The 21,690-nt window shown below is 40.6% G+C and overlaps 1 protein-coding gene and 1 long non-coding RNA gene across 3 annotated transcripts in view; both read left to right on the forward strand.

Annotated features, from left to right (window-relative positions):
- Window positions 1-15,253: 15,253 nt before the first annotated feature.
- Window positions 15,254-21,690, forward strand: part of kif6 (kinesin family member 6) — a 73,641-nt gene continuing 67,204 nt past the window's right edge. For both annotated transcript variants that reach the window (XM_034675909.1, XM_034675910.1), the window contains exons 1-3: window positions 15,254-15,431; window positions 18,965-19,074; window positions 21,221-21,295. In XM_034675909.1, the coding sequence (XP_034531800.1) occupies window positions 15,372-15,431; window positions 18,965-19,074; window positions 21,221-21,295 (245 nt within the window). In that variant the 5' untranslated portion in view covers window positions 15,254-15,371. The remainder of the gene's footprint in view (window positions 15,432-18,964; window positions 19,075-21,220; window positions 21,296-21,690) is intronic.
- On the forward strand, window positions 19,614-20,003 carry LOC117806833. Its single transcript, XR_004629769.1, has 2 exons — window positions 19,614-19,697; window positions 19,882-20,003. It is a non-coding gene; the product is annotated as an uncharacterized LOC117806833 (long non-coding RNA).

Below are 21,690 nucleotides of genomic sequence, written 5' to 3' on the forward strand. Positions count from 1 at the left end.
CCTCCCTGGCCCTTCCTGCCTCCATCATTCTCCCTTTTCCTCTCTCCCGTATATGCATCGTGATGACTTTAGTGAAAAATCAGAGAATCAATAAAATGCCTCTCTGTTCTATTTTTGCTTCATGCGATATGCTCACTTTCATTTCCTGCCTGTCATCAGAGTCTCTCCACATTTGTCTTCTTTTATGTCTTGGCTGTGGAGAAGTGGAGCTGTTATCTTCTTGATGTGTATGTGGTTCTGGCAGTGTGTGTAACTTTAAAAGCAAAATTATTGCAAAGCCATTATATGGACACGAATGATGGCAGGGACATCGATTTTTCTGTAACAACTTGAAACAAATGGAATTTGCATCGCCCTCAGGGCAGTAGACATAAACAGAGTTAAGCAGCATCCTCACGCTCTCATCTACACATAGAGCATAATTGAAAGTGACACATCACTACTGATCAATACTCAGTCAATCCTCATTGAGCCGTCCCCATTCCTGTTTGAGCCACAGTGTAAAAACACAATGAAACAAACATTTACACCTGGTTTTAAATGTGATCAGTATCTGAATAAATTATCTGGATGAGGAAAAATGCATGATAATTAAATTGCAATGTGAACAGATCTGCATGACCACATCTGGAGCTCATCAGGGTCGAAAACACTGATTTATACTTGGTAATAAAATGTGATCTGTATTCAGATTATTTTGTCCCACGGTTGTTGTTCAGTTAATCAATCTCTGATGGTGCAGTGCTGTGTTGGACCTCTTTAAATGGGCTATTTTTTTCTCCCTGAAATGTGCTTCTATGGTATATACTGTGGCCCATGAAATACAAGCATGCTACAATGGTCCCAAAAATGCAAACAACCTACAATGGTAATTTGAAAAGGAAGAATGCCGCAATGATCCCAACAAAAGGAGGCATGCCAAAATGGTCCCCTCAAAAAATGCAAACATGCTACAATGGTCCCAAAAATCTGGTACAATGGTCCCAAAGAAATGCAAACATGCTACCATGGTCCCAAAGATATCCTACAATGGTAACAAAAAAAGGAGGCATGCTACAATGTTCCCAAAAATTGCAAACATGCTACTATGGTCCCAAAGAAATGCAAGCATACCACAAAGGTCCCAAAAACATGCTACAGTGTTCCCCAAAAATGGTAAACATGCTGCAATGGTCACAAAAAAGAAGGCATGCTACAATGGTCACAAAAATTGCAAACATGCTACAATGGTCCCAAAAAAGCAGGCATGCTACAATGGTCCCAAAAATTGCAAAAATGCTACAATGGTCCCAAAAAAGTAGGCATGCTACAATGGTCCCAAAAATCTGGTACAATGGTCCCAAGGAAATGAAAACATGCTACCATGGTCCCAAAGATATCCTACAATGGTAACAAAAAAAGGAGGCATGCTACAATGTTCCCAAAAATTGCAAACATGCTACTATGGTCCCAAAGAAATGCAAGCATACCACAAAGGTCCCAAAAACATGCTACAGTGTTCCCCAAAAATGGTAAACATGCTGCAATGGTCCCAAAAAAGAAGGCATGCTACAATGGTCCCAAAAATTGCAAACATGCTACAATGGTCCCAAAAAAGTAGGCATGCTACAATGGTCCCAAAAATGCAAACATCCTACTATGGTCCCAAAGAAATGCAAGCATACCACAAAGGTCCCAAAAACATGCTACAGTGGTCCCCAAAAATGGTAACATTTGACAAAGTTCCCAAAAATGCAAATATGCTACAATGGTCCCAAAAAGCAAGCATGCTTCAATGCTCTTAAAGAAAAGAAAGCATGCCACAAAGGTCCCCAATACATGCTACAGTGGTCCCCAAAAATTGTAAACATGCTACAATGATCCCAGAAGATCCCGTTAACAAGGCAGGTTTTTAAGTCCAAAATTCAACAACTGAAACTCGCCTGTAATGCAAAAACTTGCTGCAAAATAAAAGCATGAACAGCAAACAGGCTGCAGATAAATGATAATTAAAAGTCATGTCTACTCATAAAACGAAAACAGATCAGAATAACACTCTGTTATGGAAGGACATCAACCAAGAGAATCTACTTGAGTGCTGGATTTAAGTGTCTGTATTTACTTGAGTAGAACTAATGTGTGTTAAGTCTGAGAGTCCCTGTTATGAGGCATTAATGTGCTGGTGGTTTTGGCTACACGACCCCTCTGACTTTCCTGAACTTGTCAAAGCACAAATCGTTCAGCTGAGCTGACATGAGTATGGTTTGGCCTCCTCTGGTGTGACACCTCACAGGGTTGGTCAGGGGTTACAGTGACATAACACGGCTCATTGTGTGAGGAATGGCATGCAACAACAGTAGTCCAACACACGGTCCTGAATAGAACTTCAAAGGCTGCAGCAGCGAGAGGTATTTCATTGTTACTCCACCACACAGCGGAGGAGAGGAATTTCGATGCTCGAACCTTCCGTGGCAGCAGGAATTCAGAGGACCTACGGGGACTCTCCTGTTGAATTCCCACTCAGCTCCTGACGGTCGGAGAGAGAGAGCATTCCCGTACTGCTTACATAACGCTGCACTGAACCGTCACCTGAACTTGGCTCGTGTTGGGAAGTGGATTTGGACTGAGAGTTGTTGGCTCTGGCTGTTCTTCGCTCAGGAAATAGGTGGAGAAAGTGAATTTACTGTAGAAATACTGCCAATATTTCCAACACATTACGGTTCTTTTAGCGACTATGGTTGTCATTCCAGCTGCAAATATTTCTCCAGTGCTCTTTCAACCCTGTCTCTCATTTCACATCCATTTGTTTTCACTTCATTCCTCAACTCCCTATCCTTCTCTAGAAGTTCACAAGAAATTCCACTTCTCAGTCACATTACTTCTTTTTTTCATCACACGCACACTCCCTGTGCTCCTATCTGCTGAGAAGTTGAGAAATGAAGATGTGGGCTCTCTCAAACCCAAGTTTGTTCTATTTATACTGAGCAGTCGGAGTGGTAAGCTCTGCGTTCAGCGCTTCAGGCCTTTTTGGACCAGAGGAAGGAGGGACTAATCCAGCCACTTTCCCCACTGCACAGCACCGCCAGGCCAGCAGGACCGCCCTGCTGTGTCCCTGCCCACGGTCCAAACTGCTGACCGCATGCAGCTGAGGAGGAGAGATGGAGTGGAGAGGATGGGGGGGTCACTGGGAACACATGTAAAGTATGAAGTGTGAAAAGCTACAAATCCCCGGAGGATGTGTCAAATTTTGGTGATTAATGTCCCTTTTACGTAAGCATGACACTTCTGAAGAAATGTGTTACTTGTGACACGCCCTCCTCTATTTGTATTTTAAGTGTTTTGCACATGATAAGACAGAAAAGGTGATGTCTTTGATGTTTTCACAGCCAAAGATAACATTAGGCCTCATTCACAAACAGTTCTGAAGAAGACCTTCCTTCTTCCATGGAACATGTGAGGGCTGGTATGTCAAAATGATTTGTTGTTTTTGTGTTTTCCTTTATTAAGTAATTAGATAAGCTGCACGTTGGTGCAGTGGGTAGCGCTGTTGCCTCACAGCGAGGAAGTTCCTGGTTCAAGTCCCCGGTTGGACGGGTGCCTTTCTGTGTGGAGTGTGCATCTTCTCCCCCGTGCATGCGTGGGTTCTCTTCGGGTACTCCAGGTTCCTCCCACAGTCCAAAAACATGCTAATCAGGTTAATTGGTCACTCTAAATTGCCCATAGGTGTGAGATTGTGCATGAATGGTTGTCTGTCTCTCCATGTTTTCCTGTGATAGGTTGGAGACCTGTCCAGGGTGTACCCTGCGTCCCGCCTGAAAGTCAGCTGGGATTGGCTCCAGCCCCAGTAAATGGATGGACGGATGGATGAAAGTATCTAGATGTTACTTAAAAAATTATAAATAAATGGTTTGAATAAAGTTAACTTTTATTTTAATCATGCAATGTTCGGTCTAAACTGCAGAATGTTAAATTCTGAATATAATCTGAGCACTTAGGTAAGAATCTTCAAATATATCTAGAAAAAGATGAACTGCAGTAATTTAATCTAACACGAGCAAAGCTTTAATGTGAACTCAAAAGGAGTGCGTCAAAGTTGCTTGAAATCATGGCTGACACAAAGCATTCTTTTTAAAGTTTCATTTCTTGAAAAATGTCCGGCCTAAACTGTACGAGTGTTACAAGTTTCCTTGACCTCCTAAAAAGAGATCTTCCTTTTCATGCATAGACTAAAGGGACAAAAAACAAATGATAAGTGTCTTGTTTTAACACTTTTATCCACACATATTTTTGAGGAAAAAAGTATTTTTCCTGAAAAATGTGTCTCCAAGGTGACAAAAACTTGATAAAATAACGACTTAAGAAAATATGAAATGGTTATTTTACAGATGGCTCAGAATGAATTCCATTTCTTAGAGGTAAGACGGATTTGCTCGGCTGCAATCAATGAAACCTCCAAATATAACGACCATTATGCAACAATGGCCCAAAAATCCCCCCTGTGCTAAAAATGCCAAGCACGAGAGCTGCTATAAAAGGAGAAGGTATGCATCACATTTTCCAGCTAAATAAATCAGACGTACATGACGGCAATAGCTTTACTTTGAAGAGGATTTATCAAGCTGTTATCGGGGGGGAGTTATGTGATAGCATAATATTTACTGACAGCAGGAAATATAACTCAAGATAATCCTTGAGAACAAAGAGCAGGCTGAGTTAGTGCAGAACAAAGATACAGAATGGACCGCTGTGTTTAAATGTACCATAAGTTTTATTGTTTGAGGGGAGGAGGGGGTGTAGCTGCATTAAAAGAGGGCCAGACAGTATATCATTAAGTTCAAGCATTCATAGTTCATCGTTTTAAGTCAACACAGAAACTGTGCAGCGTGGTGTTTTGATGTTATAAGATGTAGTCAGATATTTCATAAGTCCCCTCTTCTGGCTTTGTCTTTTGTTCTACTGCAGAAACATTCTCAAAGAGCAAAACATCCAATCATAAATCCTTCAAACGCAGACACTTCTGTTTCATATTTCCTCGATTGTCTTGATGCAGACAGAAAAACACTCTGACACACCGAGAGAAAAAAAGCTAAATGTCACCCTGTCCATGACTTCTTGCTCATCCCCAGATCCATCCCACAATATTGCTGGTCTGGGTGATTCATATACAGTATTTCAGGAATGCAGACTGAAGTCTGATATGCCTGGGCCTAGCAAGTAAAACAGAGGGCAGAAGCCTCAGAGAATAACACACAACCAAAGCCCTAAAGAATTCCCTCGGACTCAGCTTCTGACCAGAAAACTGTGCAGCGGAGGGGAAGGCAGGGGAGCTGCTGCAACCCCAGACTGAAATAGCACAGACTGCACTGCTGGTGGCTAACTGAGATAGACACTGAGCTCTTTGGTAAGTGCTGCTTCTGGACAAAACTGAAATTAGATTAAGAGTTGTATTTATGATGTCCCTATAGTGGACAGGACACTAAATGTGTTCTACTGTACATACCAGGCTAAAATAAAGGCAGCTTGAGTCTTCACTGCGGTTTGGTGCTGAAGAAATGTTCTTATTAAAGCTGAGCTGATCAATACGTTTCACTGTGTGCAAAGAGTTATCATTCATGTTTGATTTCCCAAAGCTCTACAGAATGTTTCAGCATCTTTCAGCTGTTTTTTCTGCAGTTGGCGACCTTTAATTTTACAGTTTCAGTTCAGTATTTCAGACAATAGGCTGCATACAAGAAGTGGCTCCAGATACCAAAGTGTCTTTATCTGTCATTCGCTCTGGTGGCCAAAAGTGGTCAACTTCACTGGTCTCAAAAAGTAATTATATTGTGAAGAAAGCTTTGAGAAAATGAAACAAGTCAAATGATTTATTACCTCAATGAACTTTTTAATATTGAGCTTATAGTCTCATGGTCTCAGTTATTAGTTTCACGCCCCTTTCAATAAAGCATAATGTTCATCTTCTACTTTAGGATCTCATTTAAAGTAGGTAAAACAAAGTAGTGGGATTTACTTGCAAGCATGGCCAATTTGTGATTACAAATGTGGCTTTCCAATCGGGATAGAGGCAAAGAAATGCCATCAAAATGTCAAACTTGAGGCTTTTGAACAGTAGGCCACAAATCATCTTCATTGATACAGTCTATGATGCAGCAGGCAGTGAAACACTCCCTTTTCCAACACTCTTAAAAGACCAGAGGAGTTAGTGGCTAAAGATAGTACAGCATTTAAATGAGAGTGTCACCAGAAACACAGCATCAGTTCAATCAGGAAAGACATGGTAATGATTTAAAAATGCAGATTTCTGTCGCAGAGATGATGCTCTCCAGGGAGATACGATGACTGAACGATGTGTGCCAATCGTTGCTCGAGGTGTTGTCTGATGACGTTATCTGAGGCTGTTGGGATGATGAAGCTGATTAAAGTGTAAAGACTGGGCAGTGTGAAGGAGTAGGAGGGTCACACATAACGATGGCATAACTAAACTGGAGTAAGAGAGAGACAGCAGCGAAGTGATTGGCTAAAAATCAGGGCGTAGTGAAGTGCAGTTGTAAAGATAACTAAGAGATATGTGTGCGCAAGCACGGGGAGTAGATGCAACATAGTGGGGACGTAGTGATAAGACATTACCTTAACCCCTACTCAAACCACTTTACTGTGACCCCTATTCATCCCACCTTATCTACACCCCTACTCATCCCACCTTACCTCAACTCCTACTCATCCCACCATACCTCGACCCCTACTCGTCTTACCTCAGCCCCTTACTCATCCCATCTTACCTCAGCCTTTACTCATCCTAACTTACCTTGACCCCTACTCATTCCACCTTATCTCGACCCCTATTCATCCCTCCTTACCTCGACCCCTACTTATCCCACTTTACCTTGACCCCTATTCATCCCACGTTGTCTCCACCTCTGCTCATCCCACCTTACCTCAACTCCTACTCATCCCACCTTATCTCGACTCCTACTCGTCTTACCTCAGCCCTTACTCATCCCACCTTACCTCAGCCTTTACTCATCCTAACTTACCTTGACCCCTACTCATTCCACCTTATCTCGACCCCTACTCATCCCTCCTTACCTCGACCCCTACTTATCCCACTTTACCTCAACCTCTACTCACCTTATCTTGACCCCTACCCGCCTTACCTCGACCCCTACTCAGCCCACCTTATCTCGCCACCTACTCATCATTACTTACCTCAAACCCTACTCATCTCACCTTACCTTGGCCCCTACTCATCCCACCTCACCTCAACCCCTACACTTCATAATCTACTTTAACCCCTACACATCCCACCCCACTTATCCCACCTTACCTCGACCTGTACTCATCCCTCCCTACCTTGTCCCCTACCCATCCCACCTCACTTCTACCCCTACACATCCCATCCCACTTATGCCACCTTACCTCGACCCCTTCTCACGCACCTTACCTTGACCCCTCCCCATCCCACCTTACCTCAAACCCTACTCATCCCAACTTACCTCGACCCCTACTCATCCCACCTTACTCCGACTCTTACTCGTCCCACCTTGCCTCTACCCTCGTTTACCTCGTTTTAAGGAGCAGTGGTGATATGTTTACTTGCATGTACAGATTAATGTGTGGGCTGACCTCCTTTCACCACAGCTACCAGAACTCTGATTCACTCTGAATACGACTCTGTTAGGATGCTTCCTTCTCTGACTTTACACTCAGTCACTTGTGCACTGATGTAAAAAACAACTTTTCCCACGCTCACATTAAATATAGCTGTGTTAATGTGGTGTAAGCAGATGTTCTGAAGCCGTGTCCCCTGTATTGAGATAGTAAGAGCTCAATATGACTGAAGGAGGTTATTCATACATGTCTCTGCTGGTAGCTTCTTATTTGATGTGTCTTTGAAGTAAACATACGTTACCATGTTCCTGATGATCCAAACATGATTTTCCATCCACTGCTGCGTTTGTAAGCATGTGTGATGACACTCACAGTTTAAGCGAGGTACCCTTGCATCAGAAGCTTGTCTCTAATCTTTCTTTTGGTTAACGGAGCATCTTGGCATTCGACCACTAAGTCTCTGTGGCCACCCTCAGACAGAACTGGGACAACACAAACACAAACAGACACACAAAGACACACACATATGAAGCAACGTATCATTCTATGGAATCCATCTAACCTCAATCGCTAAGCCTCCGGGAGGCAGCTACTTAGCTGAAGCATCATCTCCTCCTGGTCTGTAATGATGGTCGGGCCCAATCTAAAGCACTCTGTTTGAGAGGAAGGCCGGGATGTCTCAGTATGGGATCGATTAGCCAGGAGCTGTGGAGGGCACAGTCTTTACAGAGGGGTGGACTGGGTGTGTGCATCCACATCACATGTACACTTTGGTGGGAAGTCAAGTGACATTGTTTTTAATCTTGTTCTTGAGAAAAGTTTTCATTCATGCATTTCAGAATTAAAGTATGCAGTCCTTCCTTAGCCGATCATAAAGCAAGCTTGATGACAAAAATTGAAGAAGGCGGGTAAAACAGAGGTGTTCAGTGAGGCTGCAGGAAACTCTGCGTGATGAGTGATGCAGACTGCAGCCGTATGTGAGCCGCTGCTGGTATCCTCTGATTCAGAAAGGTCCTGAAGTCCTGTTGTTACCAAGTCCAACTCCTGATTACACACCCGCACCCCCAGGTAACTCTGGATCTCTCCTGCTCGAGATAAGTTTCTCTCCTCTCTCCTTCAGTCCGTTGAGTCTCGTTCTTCCTCTGTAAACTCCGGCTCATAAGGGTGTGGTCTTGTGCATTCAGTAAACGACTCATCTCATCGTTGCTGTCAGGATCACTCATTTTGTTGTTTGGTTGTATGTTTTGCCTCTTTTGAAGCCTGCAGACCCTAACAGCTGATCTGTGTGTTGCATGTATAAGAACTTGCATGTGTGGCGTCCACAATGGTTCAAAAACAAATGGACTTCCCAAAAAACAGCTCCACTGCAGACTCTGTTATATGAGCTATAGTTCTTAAGGAGCTAACGATGATTTGCACAGCCTGGCATAGAGCAGTCATCCCTTCATCCATACGTTTTTGACACAGCGAGAATGACCAGGTAACCTAAGAAGCATGGCTTTGGACTGAGGGAGGAAGATAGAGGAAACCTATCCTCTTGGAGGTCTTGGTCCACACAGAGAGGCCCCATATGGGATTTAAATACATGTAAGAAATAACTGATTACGCAATGACCTCGCTCTGCAGCCCATGATGCAGGACAGTAACATAATCTGCAGGCCTGTTTGTTTACGCCTCATTTAACCTACAGATTATGTTGTTATGTGGATCAGCAGGTTGTTAACGGCAAAAACTCCTATTCTTCCAATAACTTAAGTTATTATTTTATTGGCTTCTCCCATTTATCCTTGTCTTTAGTTTCTTGCAGAAAAGAAGGAAGACAATGAAGAATGTATTTTCAGGTAACAAGTATTCTTATTTGCATCATTTTCCCCTGCCATACAATCTTCAAGCCCAGTTTCTTGCTGAATGGATGGAACAATAACACAAAGCAAAGTCTGTTTCTGAAGTCATCAGTACAAAGCACACATAGCAGACGTAACATGATTAAAGCAACCTTTAAAACAATAAAAGCAAACAGGCCAGCGAGGAAAACTCGACCTTGATGTCTGGGATGAGTTTGTTTTCATTGTCTTGCACAGAAACAGTCTGCAGGATCCTTTATACTCTGAGGACAGCTCACAGCATTCACTTGTCTACTTGTTTTTCTGTAAAGAAGCTGAATGAGTGCTTTAAGTGTCTTACATGTAAACATAATGACATACAGAGGATGCAGAGAAACACAAACACTCCCACAAACTGCTTGTGCACTGCATGTGTTTGGTTGTTAGGCTACTATTAGTGTTGTAAGCAAGCAGTGGCAAGTTATCCTGATGTCTGTAAAGGGCTGGATTTTATAACAAGGAGTGAAACTGGAGAGACAAAGCTGCACATGCCTCAAAACAGATAAAATATACTAACAGTAAAGAGTCTTTGTTTCCAATTCGGTGTTAATTGGATGATGTGAGAGCAGCATAAACTTGTAGAAATGTGTTGAACAAAGACAGCTGTTTCTTCCTCTCTCTGTTCTGTTTGGGTCATTTTTAGATCACGGGACACGTGTTTCACCCCTTTGTGACAGTACCTGAATTGAAGTCATCTTGCAAACATCCAAACAACCGTAAACCCGAGCTAACAGTCTGTCAGGAGATCCCTGCATACACTCCCCGTCAGGCTGTAATCCTCGCAGAGCACACCTTTTTGATTAACTGCCAGGCCAGTGCTTAGAGACAAAGGTGTCGAATGCTGGCAAAGATGACTGTAAAACAGGTTTCCTCTGCTGCTGGAACTCAAGTTGTTTTTGCCTTTAAGGTTCTGCAAGTTTTGAAATGTATTTGGTTGAAGCAAGTAGCTTCAGACTTTATCTGTATCAAATCAGCAGCTTCACTGTACCTCAGCTCTGACAGGGTTGATGAAGCATGCTTTTCTGTGAACGTTGGTGTGTGTGTGTTTGCAGGAATGCTTGGTTACACATGTCAAAATGTGTTATCATTATCCACAGTGACAATTACGCTGTGACACTAACTTGCTTTTTGTTGTCACTTGATGTGTCTGTGAAGCAGACTCAGGAAGTATAAAAGATAAAAGTGTCAGACTAAAGGGAAATCTTTATGAGCAGATGACGTTAAATTATTTCCCTTTGTCAAAGAAAATAGCTGAGTTCTGGTTTGCATGCATGCAGACAGATTGTCCGCCCCTTTGTTGAGAGTAAAAATGTCTTGCATCCAGATTTGAAGTCTGTTTCCGTGCCTCGGACTCATGCAGTACAGTTGGTTGCCTTTTTCGGGTGAAACCACAGCTATGTCAGCGAAAGCTAAAGACAACTCATGGACCAAAACAGGATATTAAAAAAAGAGTTCACAGCTCCCTAACAAGCCCAGTCCGGCCCTCGGTTGGTGTTTACTGCATGCTCTTTTCTGTCAAGGAAACAGATTTCACTGTATGACTGTTTGAAGAAAAGTGGACGTGGCTGCTTCATGGATTCTTTTTGAACTGGCTGCTTTCAGTGTGTAATGACTCAAACTTAATATCATGTGATATGATCTACACGGTTGTCAAAGATTTATGCTTCCACTGGTTGCCATGGCCTTCATGGGAAAACGTTTTGTCTTCTTTTCCATTGCCAAGAAAGAGGAATGCTAACACAGTTTCTGCAAACAATTACTGTCCATCATGTGTTATACACGATAAATACAAAACAAGTGATTGAAAAATTGTCACAACCAGACTCAGGAGGGACTTGAGGAAATAAATATGTATGATATTTTGGGCCAATGACTCTCTTACTAATACTTCTGAGAAATATTCCACAAGTCTTACTGACACCATCATCATCTTTTAGTGAAATGTTGCAGGAAAGGGAACCTTTAACTTTTGTGCTGATCCTGCTGCAGCGTTGACTCTTCTCTGATAAGCAGAAGCAAATGGAAGGATGGTGAGACGAGTGCATATTGAATAAATTAACCACATTAAAAAATGTCCATATTAAGTTTTTGCACAGAAGATTTGTTTCCTTTACAAACTTTGCTGCCAGTTTGAGCTTGAAAGGTCTGAGCGGGCAACATTTATGATGCTGTTCTCTGAGCTCATTCAGCAACAAGCAACCAGCATTACATTCATCCAAACATGCACTGTAAAAGAACCAGCATGCCAACCTTATTATGTATTCTAACATAGTTTTCAGTCAGTTTTTAGACACTCTAAAATAATTTAGCCAAGAACTGTGGTCCTCAAACATGGCCGCCAAAGGGAGTGTTACAGCACCTGAGTGCCCTGTAAAAAGTGCACTCTTTGAAGTTATCTCACTGCTTCAGGGTCCTCCAAGAAAAACTCTTGTTCAGCCATGCATGGCAAAGAGTACCTGCATGACAGCTGCCTCAACCAAATGACTGGTAGCAGAGTGTGTAGTGCAACACATGAACACGTCAGCAGGTTGCACTTCAGGTCTCCACCGAGCTCTTGCAGATTGCGTAATAGTAAACATCCCAAACACACAGTCTCATTCAAGACGTGCACACCTTCATGTTAAAGCATGTAAACACATTCTGTCCTATCTGTTATCCTCACACATCCACTAATGAGTCATACCTGTGTTAGTGGACGGACTACAAAAGCTGTCCCAAGAAGTTTTGTGGAACCAAAGTTATCACTTTTTTTTCATGAATGTGTCGACGACTTTAGGAACACATAGGAAGCTTTTATTTTGAATTATCCGTCATGGTTCAGTGAAATAATTATTTGCTGCTTTGTTGGTTTTAATTTAGCAAAGTGCTCTTCAGTTTTTTCTTCCAAGTCCATAACACACACGTAGCAGTCTGAAAGTGGTACTGCAGAGGCCACCACACTTGTATATTGCCACATATCTTTTATAACGAACTTGGTATATCATTATCTACACATTTAAACCAAACTGCCCACTGAACTCTGCAGTATGTATGGTACTATTATGCACAACAAGCATCACACACACACACACATACACACATATACACACGCATGCAGTCTTTAAAAACAAGGAACCACACAAGTAGTATTTTCTGTGGCACTGAGGAATGCACTGGGACAAACATGATACATTCTGCTGAATGCCACCATGAAACCACACAGCCTTCCCGGTACACTGGCTGGTGTGCAGCCTCGGGGGAGGCCTCCTGGTAGGCTATATTTGGGGGGGCATACAGGGTTCAGGTGAAATACCACAAACAGCATGACACGCATACACTGAAACTGGAGACAGGGTCAAAGCCACCACCCCCTGCCTCTAAACACAAGACATATGGTTCTGTGTAAATCAGCTGATAAGTGAATTTGTGTTCTTTATGAGTTTCAGTGATGGAGAACATGTTGTTTTGTTTCCCCTGGTGGATCCGTGTTTGTGCAAAGCTTCACACTCTGCAGGTGAAATAAGGTGCCAAAGTCAACTTTGACCTTGTGAATAAAATAATCCCAATAGAGAAAGACAATCGGTTCAATATGATGTGTTTTTGTGCATTTCTGTGAGCTTTTATCTTCATTCAAAATGGCTAGTATCTCTTTGGAGTCTATTGGGCTCCACTGGGTTCATAATTTTGCCTGTCATTGACTGATATTTTGCACGAAAATAAAAAAAAAACACGAAAAAGGTTCTCTTTCATAATGCATCATATTTAGTTTCTTTGACTTCTAAATTCCACACAAAGACGATAACATTTTGGCAGGTCGCAAAAAACGTTTAAGAGATGAATTATTTTCCACTATTTTTGATTTAATATTTTTTGTTATTATAATAACAATAATAGTAATAATAATAATAATAATAAATAATAATAATAATAATAAAAATAAATAATAATAATAATAATAATAATAATAATAATAATAATAATAATAATAATAACAATAATAATAATAATAATAATAATAATAAGGAAGAAAAAAATACTTTATTTATATAGCATTTAAAAAAACCAAATGTTTACAAAGTGCTTTAACAAACAAAGCGTGGTTCAAATAACAAAGTAAACGTTTAGGATGAGGAGGAATTTTAACAAGAGGCAACAGGTTAAAAAGAATACATGTAAATTAAACAGAATGAAGTGGTGGGACAATAGGCCAATAAATAATTATAAATATAAATAATTAAATAATAGATAATCAAATCAAATAATCGAATAAAATGTAAGACAATAAATTAGCTGGATAAAAACTAAAAATGATAATAAAATAGAAGTAAAAGTGGTTAGAAAGATAAAGTCACATAAAAGCAAGTCTGTAAAAATGAGTTTTAAGAAGAGATTTAAAAGATTTATTGCAATTTATGTGTATATATTGTTTTTATATTTTGTAAATTAAATGGAAGTCGTTGTATAACCTATTTCCAATCACCCATACTGTGCACAATTCTATCTGACTTTTAATGCATTTTAATGTATGCTTAGTTGCAATGTAATTTGTGTCTTACCATCTCAGACTGAAATATATATATATGAATTTGAAAGGCATCTTTAATATTGTTTGATTTACTTTATTTAAGCCTTTCTTTTAACCGTTAAAAAATAAGAAATCTACTAAATATGTATGCTATATTTTGATATATTCTTAATCAATATTATGAATGAGGTTAAGGTCTTACCTTTTTAATCTAGCTTTTAATTTGGAGTAGTTTATTTTAGCCCTGGACTGCATTATTATTATTATTATTATTATTATTATTATTATTATTATTATTATTATTATTATTATTATTATTATTATTATTATTATTATTTTAATCTTTAATCTTTAATTTTAATTTTTTATCATTTTTATTATTTTTATCATTATTATCTAAACCATAGTTTTAACATGTATTTATTTATCTTATTTATTTCTTGTGTTCATCTGATCTTGTTAACTCTACCTTATTTTTAACTTGTCTTTCCACTCTTACTTATTTTATTAATTTTACTGTGTTGATTTTCTTTTATTTTTTAAGTATTTCTTTTTTTTTAAATCATGCCTTCTATAATTTTACCATTACTGTTGTTTTTTGACTCTCTGTTACTCTTTGAAGCACTTTGGGCTACATGTTTTTATGTATGAAAGGTGCTATATAAATAAAGTTGAGTTGAGTCTCATGCATGTCTGATTTCTCAAATACAAATTAAATTGAATATATGTATAGTTTGTATTAGTGTGGGTAAAAAACAGAAATAATTTAATGCTATGAACTAAATAAATTGTTAGTCTTCTTCAAATATCCTCTGATTAACTGAGATTAATACAACAATTGTTGCAAACATCCTAAATCTCTAATTCCTGTCAGGTCTTCTGCAGTGGCTGCCCGTATTTGTGTCAGTAACTGCCAAATGGCCTAGTATGTGGGGAGTGCCTACAGTCCTTAATACACTGCTGTCACTGTGCCTGTTGTGTGAGTCACTGAACCTGCCGTGACCTTTTCTGCACACAAAACACTTGCTGTGGAGAGATTAATAAACATAGGGAGAAAATAGAACAGCTTTATTTTTACATCTTACAATGTGTTCAGTGTTTCTCACATTACCCCTCCTACACATACAATGATCATCACAAAACCAGCTCTGACTCATAGTACCCAGCATTAGGGGAGCAGAGTGAAAGAGAGGGATTGATGCAGAGATTGTTTTTATACTCTGATGAATCATCCTCGCGAGCATAGACGATCTTTGTCAGCGGAAGTGTTGCCTAGAAACCAACGACAACAAACTTCACAGTTAGTGCAGCAACAGGGATATTAACATTAGCCTGCGAGATAACCAGCTGGTTATGCTAGTTTTAAAAGACCAAGTTAAAGAGTAGACTTAGAAGAAATGATTAAACAAACAATTCAGATATTTGGTCGCATTAAACCAACAAGGACAACTCAGGCGGTAAGTGAACAACTTCTGCTTGCTAACTAGCTGTGATGTTTATGTATGCCAGCTGATGATGACATCAAATGAACGAGGTTAAAATATTAAGCAAGCTGGTTTCACTACATTCTTATAACGCTAAGTGTGTTCACTGTCATATTACTCAAGAGATAAACACAGGTGTAACTAAGAAGTTAATGAATGATGGCTCTCTTCCAATAAGTGTCCAATAAATCATTGCCAATTATGAAGAACTTCCTTTGCAGCACGTGGAGCACAAATTAGGTGTCCTTTCTTTAATTATCCTTTCCCTAGCAGGTGTATTTTTTGTGTTGTTGTTTTACTGATGATAATGTGACTCAGGCATGCATTTTATTTACATTTTGCTGACAACTGGTATGTCAGAATCAGAATCAGAATCAGCTTTATTGGCCAGGTATGCTTGAACACACAAGGAATTTGACTTTGGTAAACTGTGCTCTCTCTGTACAAGGCATAATAATAACAATAACCTCAGCTATAAATACAAAAGAACAACAAATAGGCATGACTAAAATGTACAGGCTAAAATAATATGATAAAAATGCAGTGGTGAGTAGCAGAGGTAGTTTTTTACATTAAAAAAATAGTAGTTAAATAATAATATAAATAGAAATATGGAATTCTGCTTGGAGAATTGTTGCATTGTATATCTACATGTATATTTACAGAGAGTATTGATCCAACAGGTATGACACTGTTATGGTTTAGTGTTCATCAGAGTGACAGCTTGGGGGAAGAAACTGTTCTTATGGCGGGTTGTTTTGGTGCACAGTGATCTGTAGTGCCTGCCAGAGGGGAGGAGTTTGAAGAATTTGTTTCCAGGGTGTGAGGGGTCAGCGGTGATGCTACCTGCTTGTTTCCTGGCCCGGGACCGGTACAAGTCCTGGATGGGGGGGCAGGTCGACACCGATGATTTTTTCTGCAGTCCTTATAGTCCGTTGCAGTCTGTGTTTGTCTAGTTTGGTTGCAGATCCAAACCAGACAGTGATGGAGGTGCACAGAACAGAACAGACTGGATGATGGAGGTGTAGAACATGATCAGCTGATCCTGGGGCAGGTTGAACTTCCTGAGCTGACGCAGGAAGTACATCCTCTGCTGGGCTTTGTTTCTGATTGTGTCTATGTGGGAGGTCCACCTCAGGTCCCGGGAGATTGTGGATCCTAGGAACCTGAAAGAGTCCACAGTAGACACAGTGCTGTTCAGGATGGTGAGGGGGGGGAGTGGAGGGGGGCTTCTCCTGAAGCCCACTGTCATCTCTACCGTCTTGAGCGGGTTCAGCTCCAGATGGTTCTGACTACACCAGAGAGCCAGCTGTTCCACCTCCTGTCTGTAAGCAGACTCGTCTCTGTCCTGGATGAGACCGATGACGGAGGTGTCGTCTGCAAACTTCAGAATCAGAAAGAACTTTATTCACAATGTATCTCAAGAATACAAAGAATTTGACTCCGGTATTTTTGCGTACTCCCTGTACAAACATCAATAGACAGACACTAAAAATCAAGTACTATAAAAAATATATAAAATATATATATGTAAGTACAAAAGGCACGAGTGCAATAAAAAGAAACAATAGACAAACATGATAACGTGCAATAGTGCAAGGATGAAGGTGGCTCTGTCCATGAGGTAGCTGGTTTATGACACAGTGTTAAGTGTTCATCAGTGTGACGGCCTAGGGGAAGAAACTGTTCCTGTGTCTGGATGTTTTTGCGTACAGACCTCTGTAACACCGACCGGAGGGGAGGAGTTTGAAAAGTGAGTGTCCAGGGTGTGAGGGGTCTGCAGAGATGTTACTGGCCCGCTTCCTGTGCCTGGACCGGTACAAGTCCTGGATGGAGGGCAGGCTGACTCCAATGATCTTCTCTGCAGACCTGACTGTGCGCTGCAGTCTGTGCCTGTCACATAGAGGCAGAGGGAAACCAAACAGTGATGGAGAGAGACAGGACAGACTGGATGATGGAGGTGTAAAAGATGATGATCAATGTTTACACTCAAATTTTGGCCTCGTGCTCCCACACATATTTGCACATTTTCCTCCCTCATTGCAGAAACCAACAAGTCATTGCTGTAGTAGAATTCTGTTGAATTATTGTTTATGCAGGCCCCTGGGGGGTCGTGAGATGTCTTCCAGAATATTTTTTTTTTTTAAAGTTATCTAAAAAATAGTACATTTTACACATTATAGTAAAAAATATCGACAAAAATAGTTGGTAAATTTAAAATAAAACCTTGAAAATAGAAAATGTAATGAGTTTTCTGCCTTTCTTGGTTGCCAGATGACTCCTCAGTTTAGGGTTAGTGAACAGTTAATTATCAAAAGCATCAGTAGCAGCAGGTTAATTCATAACAGCACAGGAAACACAGACACATGTTCATATAGGTAGGCTTATTTTCTGCAGATCAGATAAATGAAACCACATTAAATCACTTTGAGTGACCAGGACAAAGACTTTGGCACCTATATTTTGGGGGTCCTGGGCTGAAAGAGGACCCAGTGTGGTTTGAGCAGGTTGATGTTGGAGTTTTATGATTAATGCTCTGTTGAGTGTATTTGGATTGCCCTGCTGCTTCCCTTTCTCTAGAGTTAACTTGTAAAGAGCACCTGGCTTTTACCTGGACTCTACCGCTCTACACTCTGCATCCTTCTGTCCTATAAACCTATGATGATGTTTTATTGCCCTTGCTCTGCACATATTGGTACAAATATTAGCTTACTACCTTCACATCTTGTAGCACTGCCTGTTATCCAGAGTGCAGGTTGTTCTCTGAGCACAGCAGCTGATGGAAGAAATAATCAAATTCCTTTTATGGCTTCTCTGACACGTCGACAGCTCCCTCCTCGGAGCCGTTTGAGGTTCTGCACATGAGCTACGTGAGGACCACAGACATAAAGGTGTTCTGGAGGCGATGCTGCAGGACGGGTGATGGGGAACACAACCCAATCATTTAGGTCTTATCTTTTATTCCTCATGCCCTGGAGACATGTAATTACATCAGTGTCCATTGGAAACATATGCCAGAACATATGTTGGAGCTTAAACACAAAGAGGTGCGGGGGAGGTGGACTGACCCAGCCAACCCCTCTTTTAGATGTCCTCCCCTGCCAAAGCTCAGTCTATATTGGTTTAATGTTCTGCAGTTTTCCTCGTCTCCCCCGAGGCTGCTGGTGAGCAGAGGTGATTTTATAGAGCTTGCCCACAATGTGCACTGATTATTTCTGTTCAGGTTCTTGTGCTCACCGCAGGATTTCTGCTTCATAAAGTTCTTTTTTTTTCAATTTTAGTGCTTGCAGGACCAAAACCACGAGTGAGCAAACATGTATTTTAAAGCTAACATGATGTATTGTCACTGTTTTTACTGCAGGCTGCATGTATAGAGCCACACACCAGACGTGGACATGTCTACATGTGAAACACTCCCTGAATACTCTCTCCTGTGATGTCGAGTATCAGCCTGTAGGCCTCGACCTGCCTCACACTGACTCTGCTGTTGTCTCTGGCTCCCTCAGGTGTACTCTGTGGACAATGAGGATCAGACAGGTGCGTCTCTGGAGTTTGTGGTACCAAAGGGTCTGGCTGACGGCTTTGTAAACAACAAGAGGGAGAGTTACAAGTTCAGGTAAGGTTTCTCCCAACTACCAAACTTTCCATTTTTTTTTAACTCTCCAAGTGATTCAAAATTAAGGGGTCTTATCTTTGTTATCTACATTTTTTAATACCTTCAAATTCATCACAAGTGAAAGGTTTTATAAAGAACTGATCCAAGTATCAGAGCATCCTTAGGCATCAGCAGAAAGCTGTGACAATGCACCGTGTGCTGTGTATCCAATACTGTTATTTATGAGCCCAGCATAAAAATCAACTTGTTTTACTGTAAATCAATTATTCTCCCTTTGTCTGAAACAATGGCTTACACAACAAGATGCACTAACATGATACATGGGTTATTTATCATGCTATAGGACGACAAATAATTCAATTACAACTGAAAGGCTTTATTCACCTGGGAGTTTTCAGGAATAATCTTGCTAATGCATCAAACTAGAAACGGTTTAATACAAGTTGACAGTTTAATGTCAGGTAGAGCTACGTTACAGCCATCAGTGATCCTCCTAAATTGGTAAAAAACACTGAATTAAGGACTTTTCTGTCCAAAAATCAAGAGTTGTTTGAGAGTACACTTGACAAAGATCAGAGATGCTCATTTCAAAGTGGTTCTAAAGGATCAGGCCGAGTCTAAAGGTAAGAAAACACCCAGAATGCACTCCAGTCTTCAGTCCTCCTTGCAGGTTAACATCCACATGCCTGTTCTGCTTCCTCATTACTCTGGTGGAGTTGTTACATACAACTTTATCTCCATTTACTATCAAAACGCTGAACCATGCTATGAGATGACATCTGTCACCTGTGCTTGTTTTTATTATAGCAATATAGCATTCTCCAGTATCTAGCTACAGCCCTGACGAGTGGTGGATATCTGCGCTACAGCTGAGACACAACATGAGACCAGCTTTTTAGACCCACTAGAATAAAAATATTATGATTTATTTTTGTTTTTGTGGCTTTTATGTCTTTACAAAGGATAGGACAGTGAATAGAGCAGGACACTGGGGGAGAGGGGTTGTAAAAAATGGTAAAGCTGAGCAAATGCAGTGTGCAGGACTTTCTCTTCTCAGGGCTTTAGTCAGACCTCCTTTAATCTGAGAACACCTCTAAAAAAACACTGCTTCTCAGAGGTTTTATTTCAGTAGACAAAAGCAGAGCTGTCCTCCAAAGAGAGAACTGAGAGGAGCTGAGATGAGCCAAGAAACTTCCCCAAACAGGATTTATTTTTATTCCTTTATTTATGTTGTTTTCAGTTATGACTGACTGTCAAACTAGATTTAAAAAAGGTCCATGGCGGTCACTCTCTGTGTGTACTTGTTCATGTTTTGCAAAGGGTTTAACCTGAGCCAGGACATTTAATGACAGAAATCATGTATATGCAACTGTTTATAGAAACAGACGTTAGACAAATAAACATAATTACACATAAAGTCTAAATAAAGTGTCTAATGTGGGTCTAAATAATGTCAGGATAATTAGTAACAGGCCTAAATGGATACAAAAATGGGAAATGTTGAGAGTGTTGTAACAGTGGAGTTAGAATGAATAAAGATAGCATACAGTAAAGGCAGAGGTGTGTTGCCCACCATAGTTTTAGGCCTTCAAGGTTGCATAAGAACTTTTTCCCATGAATAATTCATGGAGCAGTTGTGTCGCTGCAGAGCCAGAACATCTGTTGAAGGCTGGTGGTGAAAGCTGCAGCCTTATATACCCTCTGGGCAGGGCACATGCCACGCTTCCAAGCCCTAAATTCACAGTTAGAGACTCAGACAGCAGTGGACACCGAGGGCCTTCGAAAAACCACAGAGCCCCCAAAAATAGCCCGTGGAGGTTCCCTTGTGCCCTTATAGAAATAAAACTTCCACTTTTAACAATCTGCCTGGGCGGATTCCTCTCGCATCGCTCTCATCTTTCTGTGGAATAAAACATGGTGGCTTTAGACTGTTTTAGAAAACAGAATGACTAAACTGCTCCTGATCCACTCAGGCAATTATATGGACTGCTTTCTGGTTTATTCAGTACTGCTGTGCGGGACTGTGCTGGGCCTCAGATGTTTGAGATAAAACAGCAACTTGACAGTTTTACTGGTTGTTAGACGGCATTTAATAGCTCTGTTCTGTCCTCACAGTTCTGTCTGTGTTCTTTTTACTTTTCTTTAGGTTCCAGAAGTTGTTTGATCAAGCAGCCAAACAAGAAGATGTTTTTGAAAAAATTGCCAAACCAGTTGCAGACAGGTAACATCTCCTCTCCTATATTATTCTTTCAAATGAGGAAGAAATGAATGTTTGCATTCACACAAGGTCATTATGACAATTTATGTAAGGCGAACAAGCATCAAGCAAACCAGCTAATTTCAAAGTTTTTTTTAATCTTCGACTTTATTAACAAAGTAATTCAGGAGCACTAGCATGCAGACCATCAAACTTAACAGTCTCAAAATAATCCTGGTTCATATTTTTATCGGGGGCAGAATTATCTGCAGATGTCTCCTCTTTTTCAAACAAATACACCTCACGCTAACATCTTGTGAAAACAAAAAATATTGCAGTTTTTCATTAAAATCTGTTTTTCTAACCCCCAAATTACACAGGATGCGCAGCGTCGCGTAACAGCTGCACCACGCACTTTG

This window comes from Notolabrus celidotus, chromosome 22, assembly GCF_009762535.1.
Source record: "Notolabrus celidotus isolate fNotCel1 chromosome 22, fNotCel1.pri, whole genome shotgun sequence".
Classification (NCBI taxonomy): domain Eukaryota; kingdom Metazoa; phylum Chordata; class Actinopteri; order Labriformes; family Labridae; genus Notolabrus; species Notolabrus celidotus.